The sequence below is a fragment of the Chanodichthys erythropterus genome, chromosome 15, assembly GCF_024489055.1.
Source record: "Chanodichthys erythropterus isolate Z2021 chromosome 15, ASM2448905v1, whole genome shotgun sequence".
NCBI classification, from domain to species: Eukaryota; Metazoa; Chordata; class Actinopteri; order Cypriniformes; family Xenocyprididae; genus Chanodichthys; species Chanodichthys erythropterus.
Genome location: NC_090235.1, coordinates 20684046 through 20708502, shown reverse-complemented (window position 1 = coordinate 20708502; position 24457 = coordinate 20684046). Strand labels below are relative to the sequence as shown.

General features: G+C 41.6%; 1 protein-coding gene across 4 annotated transcripts in view; it reads left to right on the top strand.

Annotated features, from left to right (window-relative positions):
- The window catches only part of ppp1r9a (protein phosphatase 1, regulatory subunit 9A), a 79392-nt gene that overhangs the window by 26896 nt on the left and 28039 nt on the right, over window positions 1-24457 (top strand). For all 4 annotated transcript variants that reach the window (XM_067412192.1, XM_067412194.1, XM_067412191.1 and 1 more), the window contains exons 3-7: window positions 1753-1885; window positions 2318-2438; window positions 10002-10106; window positions 17105-17240; window positions 23413-23565. In XM_067412192.1, the coding sequence (XP_067268293.1) occupies window positions 1753-1885; window positions 2318-2438; window positions 10002-10106; window positions 17105-17240; window positions 23413-23565 (648 nt within the window). The remainder of the gene's footprint in view (window positions 1-1752; window positions 1886-2317; window positions 2439-10001; window positions 10107-17104; window positions 17241-23412; window positions 23566-24457) is intronic.

The following is a 24457-nucleotide window of genomic DNA, read 5'->3' as shown; positions in this document are numbered from 1 at the left end:
CCAAACCATCACTGACTGTGGAAACTTTACACTGGACCTCAAGCAACGTGGATTGTGTGCCTCTCCTCTCTTCTTCCAGACCCTGGGACCCTGATTTCCAAAGGAAATGCAAAATTTACTTTCATCAGAGAACATAACTTTGGACCACTCAGCAGCAGTCCAGTCCTTTTTGTCTTTAGACGCTTCTGACGCTGTCTGTTGTTCAAGAGTGGCTTGACACAAGGAATGCGACAGCTGAAACCCATGTGTTGCATAGGTCTGTGCTTAGTGGTTCTTGAAGCACTGACTCCAGCTGCAGTCCACTCTTTGTGAATCTTCCCCACATTTTAGAATGGGTTTTGTTTCACAATCCTCTCCAGGGTGTGGTTATCCCTATCGCTTGTACACTTTTTTCTACCACATCTTTTCCTTCCCTTCACCTCTCTATTAATGTGCTTGGACACAGAGCTCTGTGGACAGCCAGCCTCTTTTACAATGACCTTTTGCGTCTTGCCCTCCTTGTGCAAGGTGTCAATGGCTGTCTTTTGGACAACTGTCAAGTCAGCAGTCTTCCCGATGTTTGTGTAGCCTACAGAACTAGACTGAAAGACCATTTAATGACCTTTGCAGGTGTTTTGAGTTCATTAGCTGATTAGAGTGTGGCACCAGGTGTCTTCAATATTGAACCTTTTCACAATATTCTAATTTTCTGAGATACTGAATTTGGGATTTTCCTTAGTTGTCAGTTATAATCATCAAAATTAAAAGAAATAAACATTTGAAATATATCAGTCTGTGTGTAATGAATGAATATAATATACAAGTTTCACTTTTTGAATGATATTCTAATTATATGACCAGAACCTGTAAATATACACACACATTTTATTTTTGTACATTTAGCAAGAAATAATGTATACATTTTATAAATGTTATTTTTATTGATATTATTTAGATTATATTTTGATATTATTTAGAACATCTATTTGATTTTAGAATGTTAGAACAAACATTTTACTTAATATTTTATTTAAATAAATGCTGTTCTTTTTAACTTTTTAATCCTAAAAAAAATCAGTTTCTACAAAAATATTAAGTTGATAACTGTTTTCAACATTGATTATAATAATAAATGTTTCTTGAGTAGCATATCAGCAAATTAGAATGATTTCTGAAGGATCATGTGACACTGAAGACTGGAGTAATGATGCTGAAAATTCAGCTTTGTATCACAGGAATAAATTACATTTTAAAATATAGTAAATTATAGTATAGTAAATTTAAGTTATTTTAAATTGTAATAATCTTTCAAAATAAATGCAGCCTTGGAGATAACCAAGTCTGTGTATGTGTTGTGTTTATAAGTAAGCATTTTTTTTTTTTTTTTTTTTGTGGAGCCAGCTTAAAAACAGTTCTTGAAATTCTTACCATAATCAATAATCAGTTAGTGTTTCGTTAATTCTTGTTTTTGCATGTGTTCATAATTTCTTTGCATGACAGCCTGGACAAATATTATGTCGTACAATTTGGCATGTTTCATTGCGTTATCACAAATAAAACAATCAACTACATAATATGCTTACAAAATCTTTAATAAATTATAATATTTGTTGGATATACAGTATATTAATCTTTCTGAGTTTCAGAAGACATACTCTCTAGCCTTGCATGATTCACATACTCCATCTTTTGTAACAATGACAAAATGGGCTCCACACAGCTGTTTAATCATGTGACCTCAGTAATGTGACATTGACTTTTTTTGGCTCCCAGGTGTTCAAAACCTACTGCAATGAAGATTATGACCGGAGGAATGAAGAGGTGGACCCGGTGGCATCCTCAGCAGAGTATGAGCTGGAGAAACGGGTGGAGAAGCTGGAACTTCTCCCTGTGGAACTGGAAAAAGGTGCATAGCAGTGTCACAAAAGAGATTTCTCTGAGGTTAAAAGTTTAGGATAGTTTTCATGATTGGCGACACTGGGTCTAGTCATCACGCTTTTCACTCAAGTTAATATTTTTCAGTCAGTTTTTACTCAAAACATTATGATTACTAAGATACACTGTAGCCCTTGTGACAACTAGCTCTGGTTTCCTCTATAAGCTTTCTCATTAAAAAAATATATATAAACACAAATAGGTTTTCAGGGAAATGTCTTGCATGTATCTGTATATTTTAAGCACTGTGAGTAAATCAGTGCTAAGCCTTGAATATCGATCTGTCATAATATCCATCCATATCCATCCAATGATTTATTGAAATGTCATTCATTCTTTCCATTTGCTCAGCACTAATGTTTTTCCATTCACTGATTTGTGTATGTTCATCTGTGTATGTCAGATGAGGATGGCCTGGGCATCAGTATTATAGGAATGGGGGTCGGTGCTGACGCAGGCCTGGAGAAGCTAGGCATCTTCGTCAAGACTGTCATAGAGGGTGGAGCAGCTGAGAGAGATGGAAGGTAAACTAAACTGCACATAGAAAGTAGTAATAGGCATATATATCACCTTACTTTCTGGATATCGATATGAGGATCTTCCATTTAGAAAAAAAAAATAATTTGAACACTAATAGAAGGGGTAGGGATGGGAGTTAAAGCAGCCCATCTCTCATCTGGCCAACCATCTTAGCCATTTTAGTAGACATTTTTAGAGCATTTTTGTTTTTTAGATTAGAAAATTATTGGAAATAATTTTTTCTTTACTAAATATATTATCACCGTAAAAACGTTCTGTTTATTTCCAAGTTTAAAAGTTTAAAATTTTGAATCCCAAAAGTGTTGCCTCAGTCCGTTGAACTGCACTGTGCCGTTTGCTGAGTGGCATTAAATTCTGAGAAATTTTACTTGTTTCGAAATTACCAAGCAACTGTCTCTTTGCTGTGCAATCAGGTTTCAAAAGGACCATTCAGTAGCCAGAATGCAATTTCCTCCACCATTAACTCTCTGTTCCCTTTCAGTCGGTCACGTTCGACGTACGTCAGTAGTGACCGACGAATTGGGATATCGCTTAGAGAGCCCTATCATCTTCGTGTAAACTAAAACAAGCCAATGGAATTGGCGTGCGATATTTGCATAATGCGCACCGCCCCCGACAGGTGTATATAAATAGGAAGCAGATGCAATCGCACTCTGTCTTTCGCTTCGGAGCCATTCACTGGTGTCCTGTTTTAGAAGACTCCTTTCTTCGTTTGTTTTATTCTAAAACATTGCCTCAGAAGAGGATTTACAGCGAGCTTTCAGTGCTGGTGAAAGGGCACGTTCAGCGAGGTCGCGAGTACTCCGAGGAGCTGAGCTATAAGCTCGAAAACTGCTGTTTTCACAGCAACACAAAGAGTGTGTGCGTGTGTAGCGATTTGGGCCGGTTCCTCGGTGTGTCAGGGAGTGGTGTACCTGACACATCGCGTCGCTCCCTGGGTGCTTCAGCACGAGTGAGTTGACTTCCCCTTCTAAAAGAGCTTTACAGACGAACCCTGACAGTATGTCATAATTTGCGTTAATGGGTGCGGTCGTTCCCTGGTCCCTGCTGATGGGCACAATCGTTGCATCTCGTGTTTGGGCATTCTGCACGCTGAAGCAGCTGCGGTCGTTCCCTGGTCCCTGCTGATGGGCACAATCGTTGCATCTCGTGTTTGGGCATTCTGCACGCTGAAGCAGCTTTTGTGGATGGTTCATGTTCCCATTGCGGGAACATGACTATCGCGATGCTGAGGTCGAGACTCTCCTTCCTGAAGTCTCAGGAAGCGGGGGTTCCCTCTCCTATGCCGCGTACGACCGTTTTTTCCGGCCCCGGGAACCGGAATGACGGTACGGCGCTGTATAGGAAGGGTGACCGGAGGATTACGGTAAGGGCTTCCCCGCCGAGCGGAAACGCTCCTCGGGCCCCTGCCGCCTCATCAGCACCGCAACCCATCGTGCCACCGTTGGTTTCCGCTGGGCCCTCTACGGACTGTCCAGCTGTTACCTTTGGTGTGCTGGCGGCGGATCGGATGTCGATCGCTGCATCGGAAGGTGAGCCTGAGTCCTCGGGGGAGGATTCGGACGCGCTGCCGCCCGGGACGGTAGCGTTGCCCGAGTCGGATCCCGAGCTCACGGCTGTGCTCTCCCGGGCCGCCTTGTGCGTCGGGCTTGAGTGGAACCCTCCACCCTGTCCCGGCCCATCTCGGTTGGACGATTGGTACTTGGCGGGGGGTCGCGCTGGTCAAATCCAGCGTCCCGCCCCAATGCCTTTCTTCCCGGAAGTACACGATGAGGTGACCAGGTCTTGGCAAGCTCCGCATGGGGCTCGTACAGGGCCTGGTCCCTCGTCCGCCTTCACCTCCCTGGACGGCGGGCTAGCCAGGGGGTACGCGAAGATCCCGCCAGTCAAGCGGTCTGTTGCGACGCAGTTGTGTCCAACGGCCGCTGGCTGGCGCGGTGAGCCGCGTCTCCCGTCCCAGGCCTGTGAATTCTCAGCCGGTCTGACTGAGAAAGCTTACAGTGCCTGTGGGCAGGCTGCCTCTGCCCTGCACGCGATGGCCCTTTTGCAGGTCTATCAGGCAAAAGCGCTGTCGCAGGTGCCCCAGGAAGGTCCTGACCAACAGCTGCTTGGGGAGCTGCGCGCGCACTGACCTTGCCCTCCGGGCAACGAAGGTGACAGCGCGTTCTGTTGCCAGGCGATGTCTACTCTGGTAGCCCAGCAACGCCACCTCTGGCTGACCTTGGCAGACATGAGGGAGACCGACAAACATCGGTTCCTGGATTCCCCCGTGTCTCCGGTCGGCCTTTTCGGCGACGCGGTGGAGAGCTGTGCCCAACAGTCCTCCGCTGCACAGAAGCAGGCTGAGGCTATCAGACATGTCATGCCACGGCGGTCCGCTGCTGCCTCCACCCAGCCGCCCGTGGCTCAGCCTCAGCCCGCTCGTCGCCGAGGGCGCCCACCTGCGTCTTCCTCCGCCCCTGCTAAGTTGGCAAAGCAGCAGCCTACACCAGCCAAACAGCAGGGTGCCGGGCGCGGACGTGGTGCCCAGCCCGTCTCTGCCAGCCAGGTGGCAAGCGGTCGGGGAAAACTCGGCCCTGAGACGGGCGACCTGGAGCGGAAGGTTCCTGCCCTTTGGGAGAGTATTCCATCTGCTCTCCCACCCCCGGAGGAGGGCCGGGGGGGATTTTGTGGCGGCTGTCCATCTACCGCCGCTGGCTCTCCGGAGTCCAGCGGTACCCACTTGCCACAAAAAGAGCAGTTTCCTCAAACTCCAGGTCACAACAAGGGGTGTCTGCCAGTGTGCCAGGCTCCGCCTCGCTGCTGTCAGCTCCCTCCCCATTCGCCAGCAGGTGGCAGTGTGTTGGTGCAGACCAGTCCCGTGCGCCGTCTCCCATGCACACTGCTGCCTCGCAGAGTCCGACCCCACTCCGGGCCGCCCTCAAGCCGTCCGAGTCGGGTCCCTCTCTGCCTTGCTGCCCCACCCCCGGTGCGTCTGTGGTGCCTTTGGTCCCGCTGGCTCAGTGTCTGGAAGCGTGGATAGCGCTCCCCAGCCTGTCCAGTTGGCTCATTCGTACTATCAGACTTGGCTATGCGATTCAGTTCGCCCGGCGTCCCCCGGTCTTCAGGGCTGTCCACTTCACTCAGGTGTCGTTGGACAGTGCTCCTGTTCTCCGGGTGGAGATTGCTGTCCTCCTGGCGAAGGGTACAATCAAGCCGGTCCCTCCAGCCGATATGAAGTCGGGGTTTTACAGCCCCTACTTCATTGTACCGTAAAAGGGCGGTGGGCTACGGCCAATCCTGGACCGTCCCCAGGATTGGTTTGCAGCAATAGACCTGAAGGACGCATACTTTCATGTCTCGATTCTGCCTCGACACAGACCCTTCCTAGGTCGGTCTGCGTTCGAGGGTCGGGCATGTCAGTACAAAGTCCTACCCGACATGGTTGTAGCTCCCAACCGGTTGGGTCTTCAGGTCAACTGGGACAAGAGCAAACTCGCCCCCGGGTAGAGGATCTCTTGTTTCGGTCTCGAGCTAGACTGGGTCGCACGGACTGCGCGTCTCACCGAGGTGCGCGTCCAGTCGGTGTTGAACTGCCTGAGCTCGCTCAAGTGCAGGACAGCGGCTCCACTGAAAGATTTTCAGAGGCTCCTGGGGCATATGGCATCTGCAGCCGCGGTAACGCCGCTCGGATTGCTTCATATGAGACCGCTTCAACACTGGCTCCGCGGCCGGGTCCCGAGATGGGCGTGGCAGTGCGGCACGCTCCGTGTCCCCGTGACACCGAGCTGCCGTCGCACCCTTGTCCGGTGGTTGGACCCTTCGTTCCTGTGGGCCGGAGTACCCCTCGAACGAGTGTCCAGGCACGCTGTGGTCTCCACAGATGTCTCTGCCACGGGATGGGGGGCCACGTACAACGGGCATGCAGTGACAGGTCTTTGGACGGGGCTTCAGCTGCATTGGCATACCAATTGCCTCGAGTTGCTAGCGGTTCGTCTTGCGCTGGCCCGCTTCAAGGAGCTGTTGTCAGGCAAGCACGTTCTAGTCCGCTCACTAAGCACTGCGGCCGTTGCGTACACCTACCGTCAAGGTGGTCTACGCTTCCGTCGCATGTTGCAACTCGCCCGCCATCTCTTGTTGTGGAGTCAGAAGGATCTGAGGTCCCTTCGGGCCACTCGTGTCTCAGGTGTGCTCAACCGTGCAGCCGACGAGCTGTCACGGCAGCATCTACTTGCGGGCGAGTGGCGGCTCCACCCCCAGGCGGTCCAGCTGATTTGGCAGCGTTTCGGCGAGGCCCAGGTAGTCCTGCTTGCCTCCCCGGAAACTGCGCCAGTGGTTTTATTCCCTGACCGGCGGCACGCTCGGCACGGATGCCCTGGCACACAGCTGGCCCCCGGGTCTGCGCAAACATGCGTTTCCCCCAGTGAGCCTTCTCGCACAACTCATGTGCAAGGTCAGGGAGGACGGGGAGCAGGTTCTGTTAGTGGCTCCGTACTGGCCCACTCGGACCTGATTCTAAGACCTCATTCTCCTCGTGACAGCACCTCCCTGGCCGATTCCTCTGAGGAAGGGCCCCCTGACTCAGAGACGGGGCACCCTGTGGCACCCGCGTCCCGATCTGTGGAACCTCCACGTGTGGTCCCTGGACGGGATGCGGAGGTTCTGAGTGATCTCCCGCAAGCGGTCGTAGACACCATCACTTCCGCTAGAGCTCCTTCCACTAGGAATCTCTACGCGCTGAAGTGGAACCTGTTCGTCGAATGGTGCGCCTCTCGCCGAGAGGACCCCCGATCATGTTCGGTCGGATCCGTGCTTTCCTTTCTGCAAGATGGGTTGGAGCGAAGGCTGTCAAGGTGTATGTTGCCGCCATTGCCGCACATCACCATGCAGTTGAGGGTAAGTCCCTGGGGAAACACGATCTGATCGTCAGATTCCTGAGGGGGGCCAGGAGACTGAATCCTCCTCGCCCTTCCTCCGTACCCTCTTGGGATTTGACCCTGGTTCTCACAGCTCTCCGGGGTCATCCCTTCGAACCTTTGCAATCAGTCGACCTGAAACTAATGTCTCTTAAGACGGTTCTTCTGGTTGCATTGGCTTCCCTGAAGAGGGTAAGGGATCTGCATGCATTTTCGGTCGACGAAACGTGCCTAGAATTCGGGCCCGGTGCTTCTCACGTCATCCTGAGACCCCGGCCTGGATACGTGCCCAAGGTTCCTACCACTCCCTTCAGAGATCAGGTAGTGAACCTGCAAGCGCTGCCCTCGGAGGAGGCAGACCCAGCCCTAGCTTTGCTCTGTCCCGTCCGCGCTCTGCGCGTTTACGTGGACAGAACGCGAAGCTTCAGGACCTCAGATCAGCTCTTCATCTGTTACGGAGGCCAGCAGAAGGGAAAGGCTGTCTCCAAGCAGAGGATGGCCCACTGGATAGTGGATGCCATCGCCTTGGCGTACGAATCCCAGGGCGTGCCTTGCCCGCTCGGGTTGAGAGCCCACTCCACCAGAGGGGTGGCCTCTTCCTGGGCGCTGGCTCATGGCGCCTCGCTGACAGATCTCTGTAGAGCTGCGGGCTGGGCGACACCAAACACGTTCGCTAGGTTTTATAGCCTACGTGTAGAGCCGGTATCCTCACGTGTACTCGCATCCACTAGTCGGTAGACGTGTTGTACCCACTCTAAGTGTCGGCTTGCAATGCCATTCCCGCCACTGGCCGGATACGTGCATACTTTCACTCCAGTCGTGTTCCCCGCTTGGCGAACCCTGTCGAGTTCCTCCGCCTCCCCCTTCGGCTCGGACATTGCGGAGTGTCTGATGCCAGGCCTACATCCGTCGCTGACGCTGTCTGTTGGCTGGGGCCCATATGTCGTGACCCCTCTACGTGAGCGGTCCCATATGTGTATTTTCCACGCTTTAAAACTCCCTACGGGCCGAGTCCGTGTCTTTCCCTTAGCAGAGCCAGCTCTGCTGTCACCTGTAAGATGAGTCTCCCCCTAACCAGGTGGAGCCATCCCAGGGACCCCATATGCGTACTGCCCCCCCGGGCCAGTCCATGTGTGTATTCCCACGTAAACTCCTCCCCCATTGGGTAGGTAGTAGTTTCCGCAGCGTCCCTTACGGGTTCGCTTCCCCAGTGTGTCTAGTTTACTTAGTGGGTAGTGGTTAGACAGCAGTAGACTCTCTCGGTGTAAGCTCGCCCCCTTCACCGCCAGCCGGTGCTATGGGCGGCTGAGCTTGTGCTGGGCACTGGAAGGGGTTTCGTAACTGTGGCGCTTTAGTTGGGATCCCAATTCGTCGGTCACTACTGACGTACGTCGAACGTGACCGACTGAAAGGGAACGTCTCGGTTACGTATGTAACCCTCGTTCCCTGAAGGAGGGAACGGAGACGTACGTCCCGTCGCCACAGTTTCTGTACCCTCGCTGTAGTGCGGACACCAGTTGTCTCCTCAGCGAAAAACAGAGTGCGATTGCATCTGCTTCCTATTTATATACACCTGTCGGGGGCGGTGCGCATTATGCAAATATCGCACGCCAATTCCATTGGCTTGTTTTAGTTTACACGAAGATGATAGGGCTCTCTAAGCGATATCCCAATTCGTCGGTCACTACTGACGTACGTCTCCGTTCCCTCCTTCAGGGAACGAGGGTTACATACGTAACCGAGACGTTTCTGTGTGCAGTTTAACAATGGAGGATTCGACAGCGACATTGAAATCTGGAGTTCTTATTTTTTTAATTTTTTTGCATAGAGGAATACTTATTTCCTGCTTTCAGTATTAATATATTGGTGACATTGCAAAATGCATGTGAAGGTCAAGGTGTGCTTATGCCACACTCTTTAGGTGTACATTAGGATTCACTCTTGCAAGCATCTCTCCGTCTGCTTTGCCTGCATAACAGACGAGATTTGCCAGGAGCTCAATATCCAGACAGGAATCAAGGGTCAAGGCAATTTGGTCAAACTCACAAAGCTCATTACAGATATCACACAGTTGGAGCTCTTCTTGCAAACACTGTAGCATTCTGAAAATTATATTATCACATGTTGCTAAGGAGCTTACTTGTCTTTGTAATCCTGTGCTATGATTGCTATTAGCTTCTGAAATGAAAGAATGTGAACAACAAGTCTGAAAACATACTCGTAGAAGAGGGGTTCCTTACCGTTTTTTGTCCCTTTTAAGCCTTATGATCTAAATTATCTATTTGAAGTACTCTCTGAGATTTTAAGTAATTATTACTTGTTAAAAAATCATATTTATGTTCATTCACATAGTATAAAGAATATATTTTTGGAAAAAATCTTTATAATGAAATTTTATCTTCCTTATTAATGCAGCAATAAATCTTTATTACATTTTTACAATCCTTAATTTGGGTCTTTACTTTTATCTTAACATTTTTACAAAGACACAATCTCACTGGAGGTTTGTGTCAAACTCTAGGGGTTCGCAATCTCCTAGTCTTGATTGTCATGATTGAAATACTATTATACAAACCTGTTTTACAGATGTGCAATGTCATAACAGTGTCATTGTAACAAGCGTTAAAACATATCCACCCTCATTTTCCACAGAATTAAGGTGAATGATCAGATCGTGGAGGTTGACGGCACAAGTCTGGTGGGAGTAACTCAGAGCTTCGCTGCCTCTGTCCTGAGAAACACGCAGGGAGTGGTCAGGTAAGATACTAGATGTCCACAAACATGTTTAGTCATTTATTATGTTTCATTAATCCCAGGTTTTCCCTTTAACGCTGACCACCAGTTACCCACATTCAGATTCTCACTGTAACTTTCACAAAGCTGCTAGAGTGACCATTGTTATTTTTAGTGTATGAAATAGCATGACATGTCATCATCTTTCCCTCCCACTCAGCACTTATGTGAGAAAAACACCGAATTCTTATTAGTGTATCTAAACTCCCCTTAGACACGACAGCAGAAAGCTTGTCTTTGAAAAGAGTATCATCCAGCAGGAGCACTTCACTGTGAGAAAACAAGATTCTTCAGTAACAATAGGTTTGCACAGTGTGATGAAGCGTATTGTTTTTAAACAGATCCTATCAGTGATATCTACTTCATCTGAAATATTAACACTCTGAAAATGTGGTTGGTTGGAACTATGAGTTTACCCTTATCCTTCAAATGTACACTGTAAAACTCAATAAGTTTAGAATACTCAACTTTTGAAGAGACTTATCTCAAAATATTTAAGTAAACTTAATTAACTTTTTTAAGTTAGTAGAACTTTTTTTAAGTTTTTAAGTAGGGCGGGGCCGAGAGCCGTAGAAGTGGAGCAAGGTCAGTGTGGTGCACAGATATCTCTCATTAACAATCACGACACTGTCATCCCTTCACTCCCACAGTTCTGTAAATCCCAACTTAACACAACATTAAACACTAATCTTATGCAAAAACACAAAATAATACTTAATTTCAACATTTATTTTCCTTGTGCAGTCTGATGCAAAGCATGCTGGGAATTACAAATCTGCTACAACTCAATCATATTAAGTTCAGCTTACTAAAATAAAAATGTATCAAATTTTGAGTTCATGCAACTTTTTTCTATTAACTAATTCTACAGAAAATTCAGTCATTAATTACTCGCCCTCATGTCGTTCCAAATCCATAAGACCTTTGTTCATCTTCAGAACACAAATTAAGATATTTTTGATATAATCCGATGACTCAGTGAGGCCTGCATTAAAAGCTAGTTAATTTAAACTTTCAGATGCCCAGAAAGGTACTTAAGTTATATTTAAAACAGTTTATGTGACTACAGTGATTTAACCTTATTGTTATAAAGCGACGAGAATACGCTTTGTGCACTAATAAAACAAAATAACAACTTATTCAACAATATCTAGTGAAGTGCGATTTCAAAACACTGCTTCATGAAGCTTTGAGGCTTTACGAATCTTTCGTTTTGAATCAGTGGTTCGGAGTGTGTATCAAACGATCTCAAACTGCCAAAGTCATGTGATTTCAGTAAACGAGGCTTCGTTACATCTTAAGTGTTTCGAAATTTAAATGATTCATGTGACTTTGGCATTGCTCCGAAACCACTGATTCGAAACAAAAGATTTGTAAAGCTTCAAAGCTTCATGAAGCAGTGTTTTGAAATTGCCCTTCACTAGATATTGTTGAATAATATATATATATAGGGTAAGTCCCTGGGGAAACACGATCTGATCGTCAGATTCCTGAGGGGGGCCAGGAGACTGAATCCTCCTCGCCCTTCCTCCGTACCCTCTTGGGATTTGACCCTGGTTCTCACAGCTCTCCGGGGTCATCCCTTCGAACCTTTGCAATCAGTCGACCTGAAACTAATGTCTCTTAAGACGGTTCTTCTGGTTGCATTGGCTTCCCTGAAGAGGGTAAGGGATCTGCATGCATTTTCGGTCGACGAAACGTGCCTAGAATTCGGGCCCGGTGCTTCTCACGTCATCCTGAGACCCCGGCCTGGATACGTGCCCAAGGTTCCTACCACTCCCTTCAGAGATCAGGTAGTGAACCTGCAAGCGCTGCCCTCGGAGGAGGCAGACCCAGCCCTAGCTTTGCTCTGTCCCGTCCGCGCTCTGCGCGTTTACGTGGACAGAACGCGAAGCTTCAGGACCTCAGATCAGCTCTTCATCTGTTACGGAGGCCAGCAGAAGGGAAAGGCTGTCTCCAAGCAGAGGATGGCCCACTGGATAGTGGATGCCATCGCCTTGGCGTTCGAATCCCAGGGCGTGCCTTGCCCGCTCGGGTTGAGAGCCCACTCCACCAGAGGGGTGGCCTCTTCCTGGGCGCTGGCTCATGGCGCCTCGCTGACAGATATCTGTAGAGCTGCGGGCTGGGCGACACCAAACACGTTCGCTAGGTTTTATAGCCTACGTGTAGAGCCGGTATCCTCACGTGTACTCGCATCCACTAGTCGGTAGACGTGTTGTACCCACTCTAAGTGTCGGCTTGCAATGCCATTCCCGCCACTGGCCGGATACGTGCATACTTTCACTCCAGTCGTGTTCCCCGCTTGGCGAACCCTGTCGAGTTCCTCCGCCTCCCCCTTCGGCTCGGACATTGCGGAGTGTCTGATGCCAGGCCTACATCCGTCGCTGACGCTGTCTGTTGGCTGGGGCCCATATGTCGTGACCCCTCTACGTGAGCGGTCCCATATGTGTATTTTCCACGCTTTAAAACTCCCTACGGGCCGAGTCCGTGTCTTTCCCTTAGCAGAGCCAGCTCTGCTGTCACCTGTAAGATGAGTCTCCCCCTAACCAGGTGGAGCCATCCCAGGGACCCCATATGCGTACTGCCCCCCCGGGCCAGTCCATGTGTGTATTCCCACGTAAACTCCTCCCCCATTGGGTAGGTAGTGGTTTCCGCAGCGTCCCTTACGGGTTCGCTTCCCCATATATATATATATATATATTTATATATATATATATATATATATATATATATATATATATTTTTTTTTTTTTTTTTTTTTTTTGCAAAAAAATATTTTCATCACTTCATAACATTAAGGTTGAACCACTGTAGTCTCATGAACTGTTTTAAATATGTCTTTAATATCTTTCTGGGCATCTGAAAGTATTAATTATCTTGCTGGCAATGGAGGCCAAAGGTCTTGTGTGGAATGACATGAGGTTGAGTTATTAATGACAGAATATTAATTTTTGGGTGAACTAACCCTTTAAAAATAAAATAAATTCACTCGAGAAGCAAAATTGTGTGTGTTAATATATATATATATATATATATATATATATATATATATATATATATATATATATATATATATAATTAATATTTTTATTATATCATTGATATAATTCTATGATCTCTAAACATGATTTAAACGGTATAATATACTAATATAATATAATATAATATAATAACACTACCTTTATTTTATATAGCGCCTTTAAAAGTGGCTTTCTCAAAGCACTTCACAAGAAAACAGAGAAAACAACACACTTTAAATACAAAAAAATATACATCAAAGAAATAGAAAAAATAAAATGATTAATCAAGTAAAAGCAATCCTAATAGAATGTTTTGAGAAGAGATTTAAATATATAATGTAATATAATATTATATATTTTTAATGTTGTCAGATTTTTACTAGAAAACATCAAATGCATCTAATACTATGATGGTCTCAATATATCAAACGTACCATTTCACCATAAGTGTATTTTTATTTTTCAGCTATCAATCCTTCCCTGGTTTCGATTTATTCCCTCCTCCTGGTTATTTCACCTCTGTTCACACCAATGAGGCAGTGTGGCCCAGATTCTAAATTTGTGCTAAATTTAACCTACTGTAGGAATTAAGGCAGGTCTTAAACTCTATCTGCACCAGCAAGCACTAATAAATAAATTAATATTGGCACTCTATTAAGAGCGAGTCACTGCTGTGATGATTCAGTGTCAGAATCAGGGGATTTTTTTATCAAGTTGGCAGGAACAACTTCTCGCTGTGTGAGGCGATTCGTACATCCTGTCACTCCAGATGTATGTGAATTAAAATGGAGGGATCTCTCTATAAGAGATCTCTGTCCCGGAGCAGTTGGGACTTCCTGTGTGTGGTACCGAGATGGAAGAGAGGACTGTTTCCAGGTCAGCTGCGCTGCAAAAGCATCACAGGGTATTGGCCCAGTTGTTGCTTCAGATGTAGATCAAAATCTGGTTGATTAGGACTCCATGCTGAGAGCTTTCCTGCATGGATTGTGTACTGCAGAGAGTGGGTTGAATAGAATTGAAGGGAATTGTCTTTGTTATCTCAAATTATTTGACATGTTATGGCTTATATAATCAATAAACAGCAGACTACATTTATATCCAGTTGTGACCAAAAGCATATGTTGTACATTGTAATATCAGATGAAAATGTTTTGTAGGTTAATATCTCAAAGAGAAAACCAGTTAGACCCTTATTTATTTATTTATTTAATTATTTATTTTACCAATACTCAGTTTTTCATTCACAAGCAGTTCCTAAATATGAGGTTTGCCCATAAATTATGCCATTTTGGTAGGTCTTTAAAAATAGCACCCAGATATGTCAGTACACCACTGTGCATTCAATTGGAAACAACATTCTTCAAAGTAAAGTAACTTGCATAAATAATTTTACTTTTTGTTATTATTTAAACATCTTGTAAAACAAGATGTCACCTTCAGAGAAGAATAATTAATGAATAACAAATTGCAATTCTTTGGTGCCACTAGTGGTGCAGAAATAACAAATGTTCATTTTCAAGTTTTTGGTGCTTTAGCAGTAAATTTTCTTAAATTTGACATTCTCAAGTAGGATTCTTAACATTTTGTACAGTTATTATGTTCACCTTGTCACAGTCATTTATCACAGTGACCTCACAAGAAGTGCCTCCTGCCAATTTCATTGATTTATAAGGTGTATTATAAAAGAACCAATCCGTCAATGAAGTGAGAACAAAATTGCCTGCTTGAAGCCAGACAATGTGAGAAAAGAGCATCACTTTGTTGAAATAGAAAAGAAGGGTTTTTATCCCTTTCTTTATTTTAATAAACGACACTCAATTTCACCTTCTACATTTTTATACCCACCTCATTTATGTAAAATCTATTCTGTTCTTTGTCTCCATTTGAAAATCAATAGCCATGATCTTTTAAAAAGTTCAACAGTCGTGTTCAGTAAAAACTCCATTCATTTTCTCCATAGGGAAATTTAAAGGTGCCATCAAATGGTAAATTGAATTTACCTCGGCATAGTTGAATAACAAGAGTTCAGTACATGGAAATGACATACAGTGAGTCTCAAACTCCATTGTTTCCTCCTGCTTGTGTAAATCTCATTTCTTTAAAAGACCTCGAAAGAACAAGGGAATCTCAACATAACACCGACTGTTACGTAACAGTCAGGATCATTAATATGTACGCCCCCAATATTTGCATATGCCAGCTCATGTTCAAGGCATTAGACAAGGGCAGCCAGTATTAACGTCTGGATCTGTGCACAGCAGAATCATCAGACTAGGTAAGCAAGCAAGAACAATAGTGAAAAATGGCAGATGGAGCAATAATAACTGACATGATTCATGATTACATGATATTTTTAGTGATTTTTGTAAATTGTCTTTCTAAATGTTTCGTTAGCATGTTGCTAGTGTACTGTTAAATGTGGTTAAAGTTACCATCGTTTCTTACTGTATTCATGGAGACAAGAGCCGTTATTTTCATTTTTAAACACTTGCAGTCTGTATAATTTATAAACACAACTTCATTCTTTATAAATCTCTCCAACAGTGTGTAATGTTAGCTTTAGCCACGGAGCACTATAAAACTCATTCAGAATCAAATGTAAACATCCAAATAAATACCATACTCACATGATCTGATGCATGCATGCAGTATGCATGACGAACACTTTGTAAAGATCCATTTTGAGGGTTATATTAGCTGTGTGAACTTATTTTTTTAACTGCCTATTTTGGGGCATCATTAACTATGCACCGATTCCCGTCCCCGAGCTCTCGGCAATATAGTGCATTTACAAAGTTCACACAGCTAATATAACCCTCAAATGGATCTTTACAAGATGTTCGTCATGCATGCTGTATGCATGCTTCAAATTATGTGTGAGTATGGTATTTATTTGGATGTTTAAATTTGATTCTGAATGAGTTTGATAGTGCTCTGTGGCTAACGGGCTAATGCTACACTGTTGGAGAGATTTATAAAGAATGAAGTTGTGTTTATGAATTATACAGACTGCAAGTGTTTAAAAATGAAAATAGCGACGGCTCTCTTGTCTCCGTGAATACAGTAAGAAACGATGGTAACTTTAACCACATTTAACAGTACATTAGCAACATGCTAACGAAACATTTAGAAAGACAATTCACAAATATCACTAAAAATATCATGTTATCATGAATCATGTCAGTTATTATTGCTCAATCTGCCATTTTTCGCTATTGTCCTTGCTTGCTTACCTAGTCTGATGATTCAGCTGTGCACAGATCCAGACGTTAATACTGGCTTGTCTAATGTCTTGAACATGAGCTGGCATATGCAAATATTGGGGGCGTACATATTAATGATCCCGACTGTTACGTAACAGTCGGTGTTGTGTTGAGATTCGCCTGTTCTTCTGAGGTCTTTTAAACAATTGAGATGATACACAAATGATACACAAGTGATACACAAGAAGGAGGAAACAATGGAGTTTGAGACTCACTGTATGTCATTTCCATGTACTGAACTCTTGTTATTCAACTATGCCAAGGTAAATTCAATGTTTGAATCTAGGGCACCTTTAAAATATATAGTTTCTGTAGATGCAATCAACATTTTTAAATGAGCTTTATATTTTTACATCGTTTTTAATTTATGTTGTAGTTCTTTCCCTCACTAAAGCTGTTAAGTACACTGTCTTGTACCTTTGCATTTTTGTCCGATTTTCAAATACGTTTTTGCTTCAAATCAAAGTTTGTGATGTTTATGATTGGTTGGCATGGCTTATAGCACTTTAACAAAGCCTTTTTTTCTAAATTCCTATGGGATAAATATATGGAAAAAATACTTACGGAACAAGCACTGCTGAAAAAGTGGGTGGGCGCTAATGCACCCTATAGCCTTTACCACACTGCATTTGATCATAAAGCCCCTCCCTTCTCATTGGCAGTTGGTGTGTCTGTGCAGGTTTGTGATTGGCCGAGAGCGTCCGGGACAGCAGAGTGAGGTGGCTCAGCTCATCAGTCAGACTCTGGAGCAGGAGAGACGTCAGAGAGAGATGATGGAGCAGCAGTACGCCCAATACGACGCTGATGATGACGAGGTGAGCACAGAACAAGTCTCACATCAGAGCTTGTCTGAGCATGTCAGCATCTGTCTGAACAAGTTAAGCAACCGTCAAGAGCCAGTTGGAGCAGGTTCAAATCTATTATCCATGATTCGGCCATGCTACAAGCCTCAACCTGTTACAACTTGTCACATAAAATGCTGCAGGATGAAACTAGTTCTGCTAGTCAAAAACTATATAATCAAGTTACAACCTGTCCAGTCATATTAAAACTAATAATATGAACTCTTGGGTTGCACAGCTCGATTTTATCAAGAGATCTATTGTATTTTTTTTTTTTCACAATATCCTACATTTGACCATATTTTTCTAAATTTGCAGTAGGACAGATAATTCCTTCTCAAAATACATATAAATGAATCTTGAGCCCATAGTGCTGCCAAAACACATCATTTCATTGCTCCATCTAATTAAAGGGTTTGTTCACCTATAAATGAAAATTCTGTCATTAATTACTCACCCTCATGTCGTCAGACATCTGTAAGACCTTCGTTCATCTTCAGAACACAAATTAAGATATTTTTTAATGAAATCTGAGAGCTTTCTGTCTCTCCATAGTGATCCAACTCAGCTACCAGTTTCAAGGTCCATAAAGGTATTAAAGACATTATTAAAGTAATGCATGTGACTCCAGTGGTTTAACCTCACTTTTGCTCTTGTGAACGCGCGTTGGAGATGAATGGTTTGTAAATAAAATGGTAAATTGTTTTTTTGCGCAAACAAAGCACTCACGTCACTTCATAAAATTGAGGTTAAACCACTGGAATCACATGGATAACTTCAATGATGTCTTTAATACCTTTATGGATCTTGAAAGTGGTAGTTGAGTTGGATCACTATGGAAATACAGAAAGCTCTCAGATTTCATTAAAAATGTCTTTATTTGTGTTCTGAAGATGAACGAAGGTCTTACAGATGTGGAATGACACGAGGGTGAGCAATTAAAGGGATAGTTCACCCAAAAATGAAAATTCAGTCATTAATTACTCACCCTCATGTCGTTCCACATCCGCAAGACCATTGTTCATCTTCAGAACACAATTTAAGATATTTTTGATAAAATCTGAAGGCTCAGAGAGGCCTGATTGCCAGCAAGATAATTAACACTTTCAGTGCCCAGAAAGCTACTAAAGACATATTTAAATCAGTTCATGTGACTACAGTGGTTCAACCTTAATATTATAAAGCGATGAGAATACTTTTTGTGTGCCAAAAAAACAAAATATCAACTTTTCAACAATATCTAGTGATGGGCGATTTCAAAACACTTCTTCATGAAGCTTCAAAGCTTTATGAATCTTTTGTTTCGAATCAGTGGTTTGGAGCATGTATCAAAATGCCAAAGTCACACCCCCCAGTGGTGAACCATTGAAATTTCAAAACACTTATGACATGACGAAGCCTCGTTCACTGAAATCACGTGAATTTTGCAGTTTGATACACGCTGAACCACTGATTCGAAACAAAAGATTCGTAAAGCTTCATGAAGCAGTATTTTGAATTCGCCCTTCACTAGATATTGTTAAAAAAAAAAAAAATTCGTGCACAAAAAGTATTCTCGTCGCTTTATAATATCAAGGTTGAACCACTGTAGTCACATGATTACTGTTTTAAATATGTCTTTAGTAGCTTTCTGGGCATTGAAAGTGTTAATTATCTTGCTTGCAATCAGGCCTCACTGAGCCTTCAGATTTTATCAAAAATATCTTAATCTGTGTTCTGAAGATGAATGAAGGTCTTGCAGATGTGGAACGACATGAGGGTGAATAATTAATGACTGAATTTTCATTTTTGGGTAAACTAACCCTTTAAGTCTTCCTGTTGAAAGGAAAAAACAAAGTGGTGATAGGAGGTCTTTAAAAAATGTACCAAACATTTACCAAACAACACATATACCAAATTAATTATATTGTTGTTTCTGTTAATGAATACTAATCGCTAATCGCAATCATTTTAATCAGTTTTTTGTTTTGTTTTGGGGTTTTATTTTCCCCAAGGAAGGAGAGATAAACATTTAATAATAATAATTATTATTTTTTATTATTATTATTATTATTAAATGTTCATCTCACCTTCCTTGGGTAAAAAAAAAAGATGAACTTTAAAATTAATACAACCTTAATAAAAATATACAGTTCCCCTCATATTTTGGCATATTTATTATTATATATGCATTATTTGGATGTGATTGGCATTAAACATTTTGAAAACCTCTGTCCTGGACGACAGTGAGATTTAAATGAAGCACAAATGGACTCTCCTGCTTCTCCTTTAGAGATTTCAGCAATGTAAAAAAATGTGTTTAGGTTGGTGAGGGCTTCTCATGGAAAAACACCCACTTTGCAGCTTTCTGCTCCATGGAGAGTTGATGGGGTTTGTTATATTACTAGTCAGTGAGCAGTTATTTCTCATTAGCAGATCGGGGGGCGGCCTGGATTTCCAAACAAAAGGTCTTCAAGTCTGTTGTCACATCTGTGAGTGTGCTAAGATCTATTTTCGAAGGATAAAGAGAGGTGCATTTCCATAATGCAGGCAGGACTGTCATGGTGGTGGGATTCTATACGCAAGTTCTGACGACGCTGAATTAATCGCCCGCTATGATTCAGAGATAATTACATCAGTAGACCAGGCAAAGCAATTTCTACCTTGTGATTTGGAGGACACGGACAATTTAGCTTTATAGGCTCCTGTGTGGCGCAGAATGATGCAAGACTCGCATGTACTAATGCAAGAGTGATTTTTCTCATTATTCGTCAGTGAGAACCCAAATTAGCATTTTGACTGATGGATATATATATGCGTTAAGTTCTCCTTCAGATTGCATCAAAATCTCACATTACAAATTTAGCCGATGTCCTTCTTATGCACTTGCGTGGTTTTATTTGTTCCTCCTCTGCTGGCTCGGATGCGGGCTGCGCTCTTGAAATAGCTGTGCGATCAGCACTGTTTTATAATTCTGGCACAGGCGGTTTCTCCCGGCAGACAAGCTGCCCATAAGGAATTGTAATGAATGTAGCAGTCCTTGCTAAAGATTAGCGTGTGGGTGGGTGGGTGTTTGTTCTTGCGAATGTGCCATGTGTGTGCTTGAGTTTGAATGTGTCATATCAGTGTCATGCAAGAGGAGCCTCCAAAATGAAGGTTTAAGGCCTGGTGTGTTCACTGAGGCAGAATGGTGTGAACCTGCTTGAGATCTTGCTGTGCTGTGGATTAGCAGCTGCCAAAACCATTCACAAGCTACCTGCCAGCAGTAAATGGCCTCAAAACAGCAGGGTCCTGCAGGATATAGTGGTTATAAGGACGTCCAAGAAAGGTTTGGAAAGGATAGTGGTGTTGGACCAGGTGTAAAGTGACATCTCTGTACAAATATCAAACCAAATGATGCTAGGCCTTTTTGTAACCTGATTTTTTTTAGCCATTTTTGCAGTTAATTAACGAACCATAACAGTAACTATGGACATGTTCATGAGTTTTTGATCATTTTATATATTGTTTAAGGATGCACAATAAATACCATATCGTTTATTGGATGGCATTTGACCAAATTTAATTTAACAGTCAATACTGGATCAATATTTATAATATAAAATCATACCAAAATCACCATTACCAAAATGTATAATACTTGTCACGCACTCACACACATTACATACATATATATTAGTGCTGTCAAACGATTCATCGCGATTAATTGCATCCAAAATAAGTTTGTGTTTAGATAATATGTGTTTGTACTGTTTATATTTATTATGTATTTATAAATACACACACATGCATGTATATATTTAACAAAAATACATATTTATATATAAAATATTTATATGAATATATACAGTACAGTCCAGATTTTTAATGTTTTTAAAAGAAGTTTCGTCTGCTCACCAAGGCTACATTTATTTAATTAAAAATACAGTAAAAAAAAACAGTAATATTGTGAAATATTATTACAATTTAAAATAACTGTGTACTATTTAAATATATCACAAAGTAATTTATTCCTGTGATGTAAAGCTGAATTTTCAGCATCGTTACTCCAGTCTTCAGTGTCACATGATCCTTCAGAAATCATTCTAATATGTTGATTTGCTGCTCAAGAAACATTTATGATTATTTTCAATGTTGAAAACAGTCGTGTACTTTTTTTTTTCAGGATTCCTTGATGAATAGAAAGTTCAAAAGAACAGCATTTATTTGAAATACAAAGCTTCTGTAGCATTATACACTACCGTTCAAAAGTTTGGGGTCAGTAAGAATATTTATTTATTTTTTTTTTTAAAGAAATTAAAGAAATGAATACTTTTATTCAGCAAGGATGCATTAAATCAATCAAAAGTGGCAGTAAAGACATTTATAATGTTACAAAAGATTAGATTTCAGATAAACACTGTTCTTTTGAACTTTCTATTCATCAAATAATCCTCAAAAAAATTTTGTACACAAATATTTTGCACAATTGTACACATTAAATGTTTCTTGAGCAGCAGATCATCATATTAGAATGATTTCTGAATGATCATGTGACATTGAAGACTGGATTAATGATGCTGAAAATTCAGCTTTGCATCACAGGAATAAATTACTTTGTGAAATATATTCAAATAGAAAACAGTTATTTTAAATTGCAATAATATTTCACAATATTACTGTTTTTACTGTATTTTTAATTAAATAAATGTAGTCTTGGTGAGCAGACGAAACTTCTTTTAAAAACATTAAAAATCTTAGTGGTTCCAAACTTCTGGACTGTACTGTACTGTATATATATATATATATATATATATATATATATATATATATATATATATATATATATATATATATATATATATAATATAATATATACATGTATGTTTGTGTATTTATATACATAATAAATATACACAGTACACACACATTATGTAAACACAAACTTTTATTTTGAATGCAATTAATCGCGATTAATCGCTTGACAGCACTAATAGATATATAGATACAGTATATACACATATAATTTATATATTAAATTATATATTAAAAAATATTTTAAAATATATTAAATTATGCATTTTATATTTAATATGTGATATTGCCAATTCCCCGTTTTTATTTTTAGATTAAAGTTGTTTTCTGTTCTACAGATCACTTAAAAAGTTAATCTTTCAAAACACTACTAAATTAATAACACTTTAGAAAATCTTAAAATTAATATCCATTTTTTTTACTGTTCCTAACTTTTTATTATGTTACTTTAAATTTTAGACAAAGTAGTATAGATAAATTTTTTTATAATATAAAATTCAGTAAATGGCACTTGTTTTGATATTTTGTTATTTAATACAGTGATAATCATACATTTTTAAGTGTGTCTTAAGTACTTTCTGTGCTACTCTATATGACCTTCTTGCAGTTGGTTTCCTCAAACATGTGCCACCAGTGTGTTAAAAGGATGGTGACACATAAACTAATTGAATGTGACACTCCAAATTGAACTAATTTGCCCCTTGACGATATCTGAGAGGTAATATCACACTGATGATATGGAGTCTGTGCAGCTCTCCATGTCCTCGCAATTAACATATAATGTATGTGAGGAGATGAGAGCGAGAGACACAGATGAGACACAAATGAGACACTCAGGTTAAAGCAGTACAGTATGGCAGGGTTACATATGGCCTCCTGCCAGGCAGAATAATTTAATCTGGAAAGAAGGCCTCCCAGGAATCAGCCCTGCTCTGCAACCAGATACAAGCCCCAGCCAAGCAGAACCAACCTGTGCGTGTGTGTCTGCACATCCATCCACCTAAAATAACTATGGCAGACCCACACGCAAGCAGGAGAAATAGATGCTGCATGCTTGTTTTATTTTGAAAAGATCAGACCAAAACTTGTTTGGTGTTAGTCTGGGGTCAGTTATTTGAATTAATTAATTAATTAATTAATTATTTAATTAAAGAAATTAATACTTTTATTTAGCAAGGAAGGATATATTAAATTGATCAAAAGTGACAGTCAAGCATTGCTACATGATTGCTAGGGTGATCTGTGTGGTTTTTTTGGAATTTTGAAGTATGGAATTTTGAAATGAAAACTGTGTGGGACCCCTGAATAAGACAGGAATCTTCCACATTGATTGCTCTAGTAAATGCAGTGTGGATGTTTATTCTGTGCTCAGACAGGGGAGTACGCCACGGATGAAGAGGAGGAGGCGGGACAGACGGGAAGAGACAGAGATGTGGCCATTGAGGTTTTCGATTTACCTGAAAATGAGGAGATCATCTCGCCATCAGAACTGGATGCCACCAAACTTTATCAGAAGTTTCGAGAGGTAAACCAAGAACACAAGCATTTTTTAACAATTGATCAATGAAATGAAGAACTTAACCTTTAGAAAACGTCAAAAGGTCATATAAAATATTGTCAGGTATTTTATTTTATTTTATTTATTTATTTTTTTTTTTGAGGTTTGCTATTTTTGCAATGTCTAAATACAGATTATAGTCAATTTGTTGTTTTTTAGCAATAAATATATACAATTTTAAAAACTGAAAGAAGTAGACATTAGATATATAACTAGTTTTAATTTCAAGATTATTTTTAATGTTAGATAATAGTTTATATATTACATATAAACAATACTGTTCAAAAGTTTGGAGTCAGTACATTTGTTTTAAAAGGAAATTAATACTTTTATTCAGCAAGGATGCATTAAAGGGGACCTATTATGCCCCATTTACAAGATGTAAAATAAGTCTCTGTTCTCCCCAGAGTGTGTATATGAAGTTTTAGCTCAAAACACCCCACAAACATTTTTTATAGCATGTTAAATTTGCCACTTTTTTGGGTTGAGCAAAAACGTGCCATTTCAGCGTGTGCCCTTTAAATGCAAATGAGCTGCTGCACTCGGCCTAAGAGGGCGGAGCTTCAAGAGCTTGTTCTCCCCTGTCAGGATTCAGTAAGGACGCACTATAATGACAGAAACTATGAATGTATGCTGCATGGAGATAAAACAGGTATAGTTTACTTCAATTACGGTTATAACTTATATTGTCTTCTTGTTTTTATCCACTATATTAGTACAAGCCTGTTTACCGATGATATTTTTAACATTTATTGTACTTCACACAAAATATGAAGCATCTGTTTTCACTCTAGAAAATCACTGTAAGAGCTTAATAAAACACAGTGCAAGTGTGCAGTAAAATATTATCCATAAACTC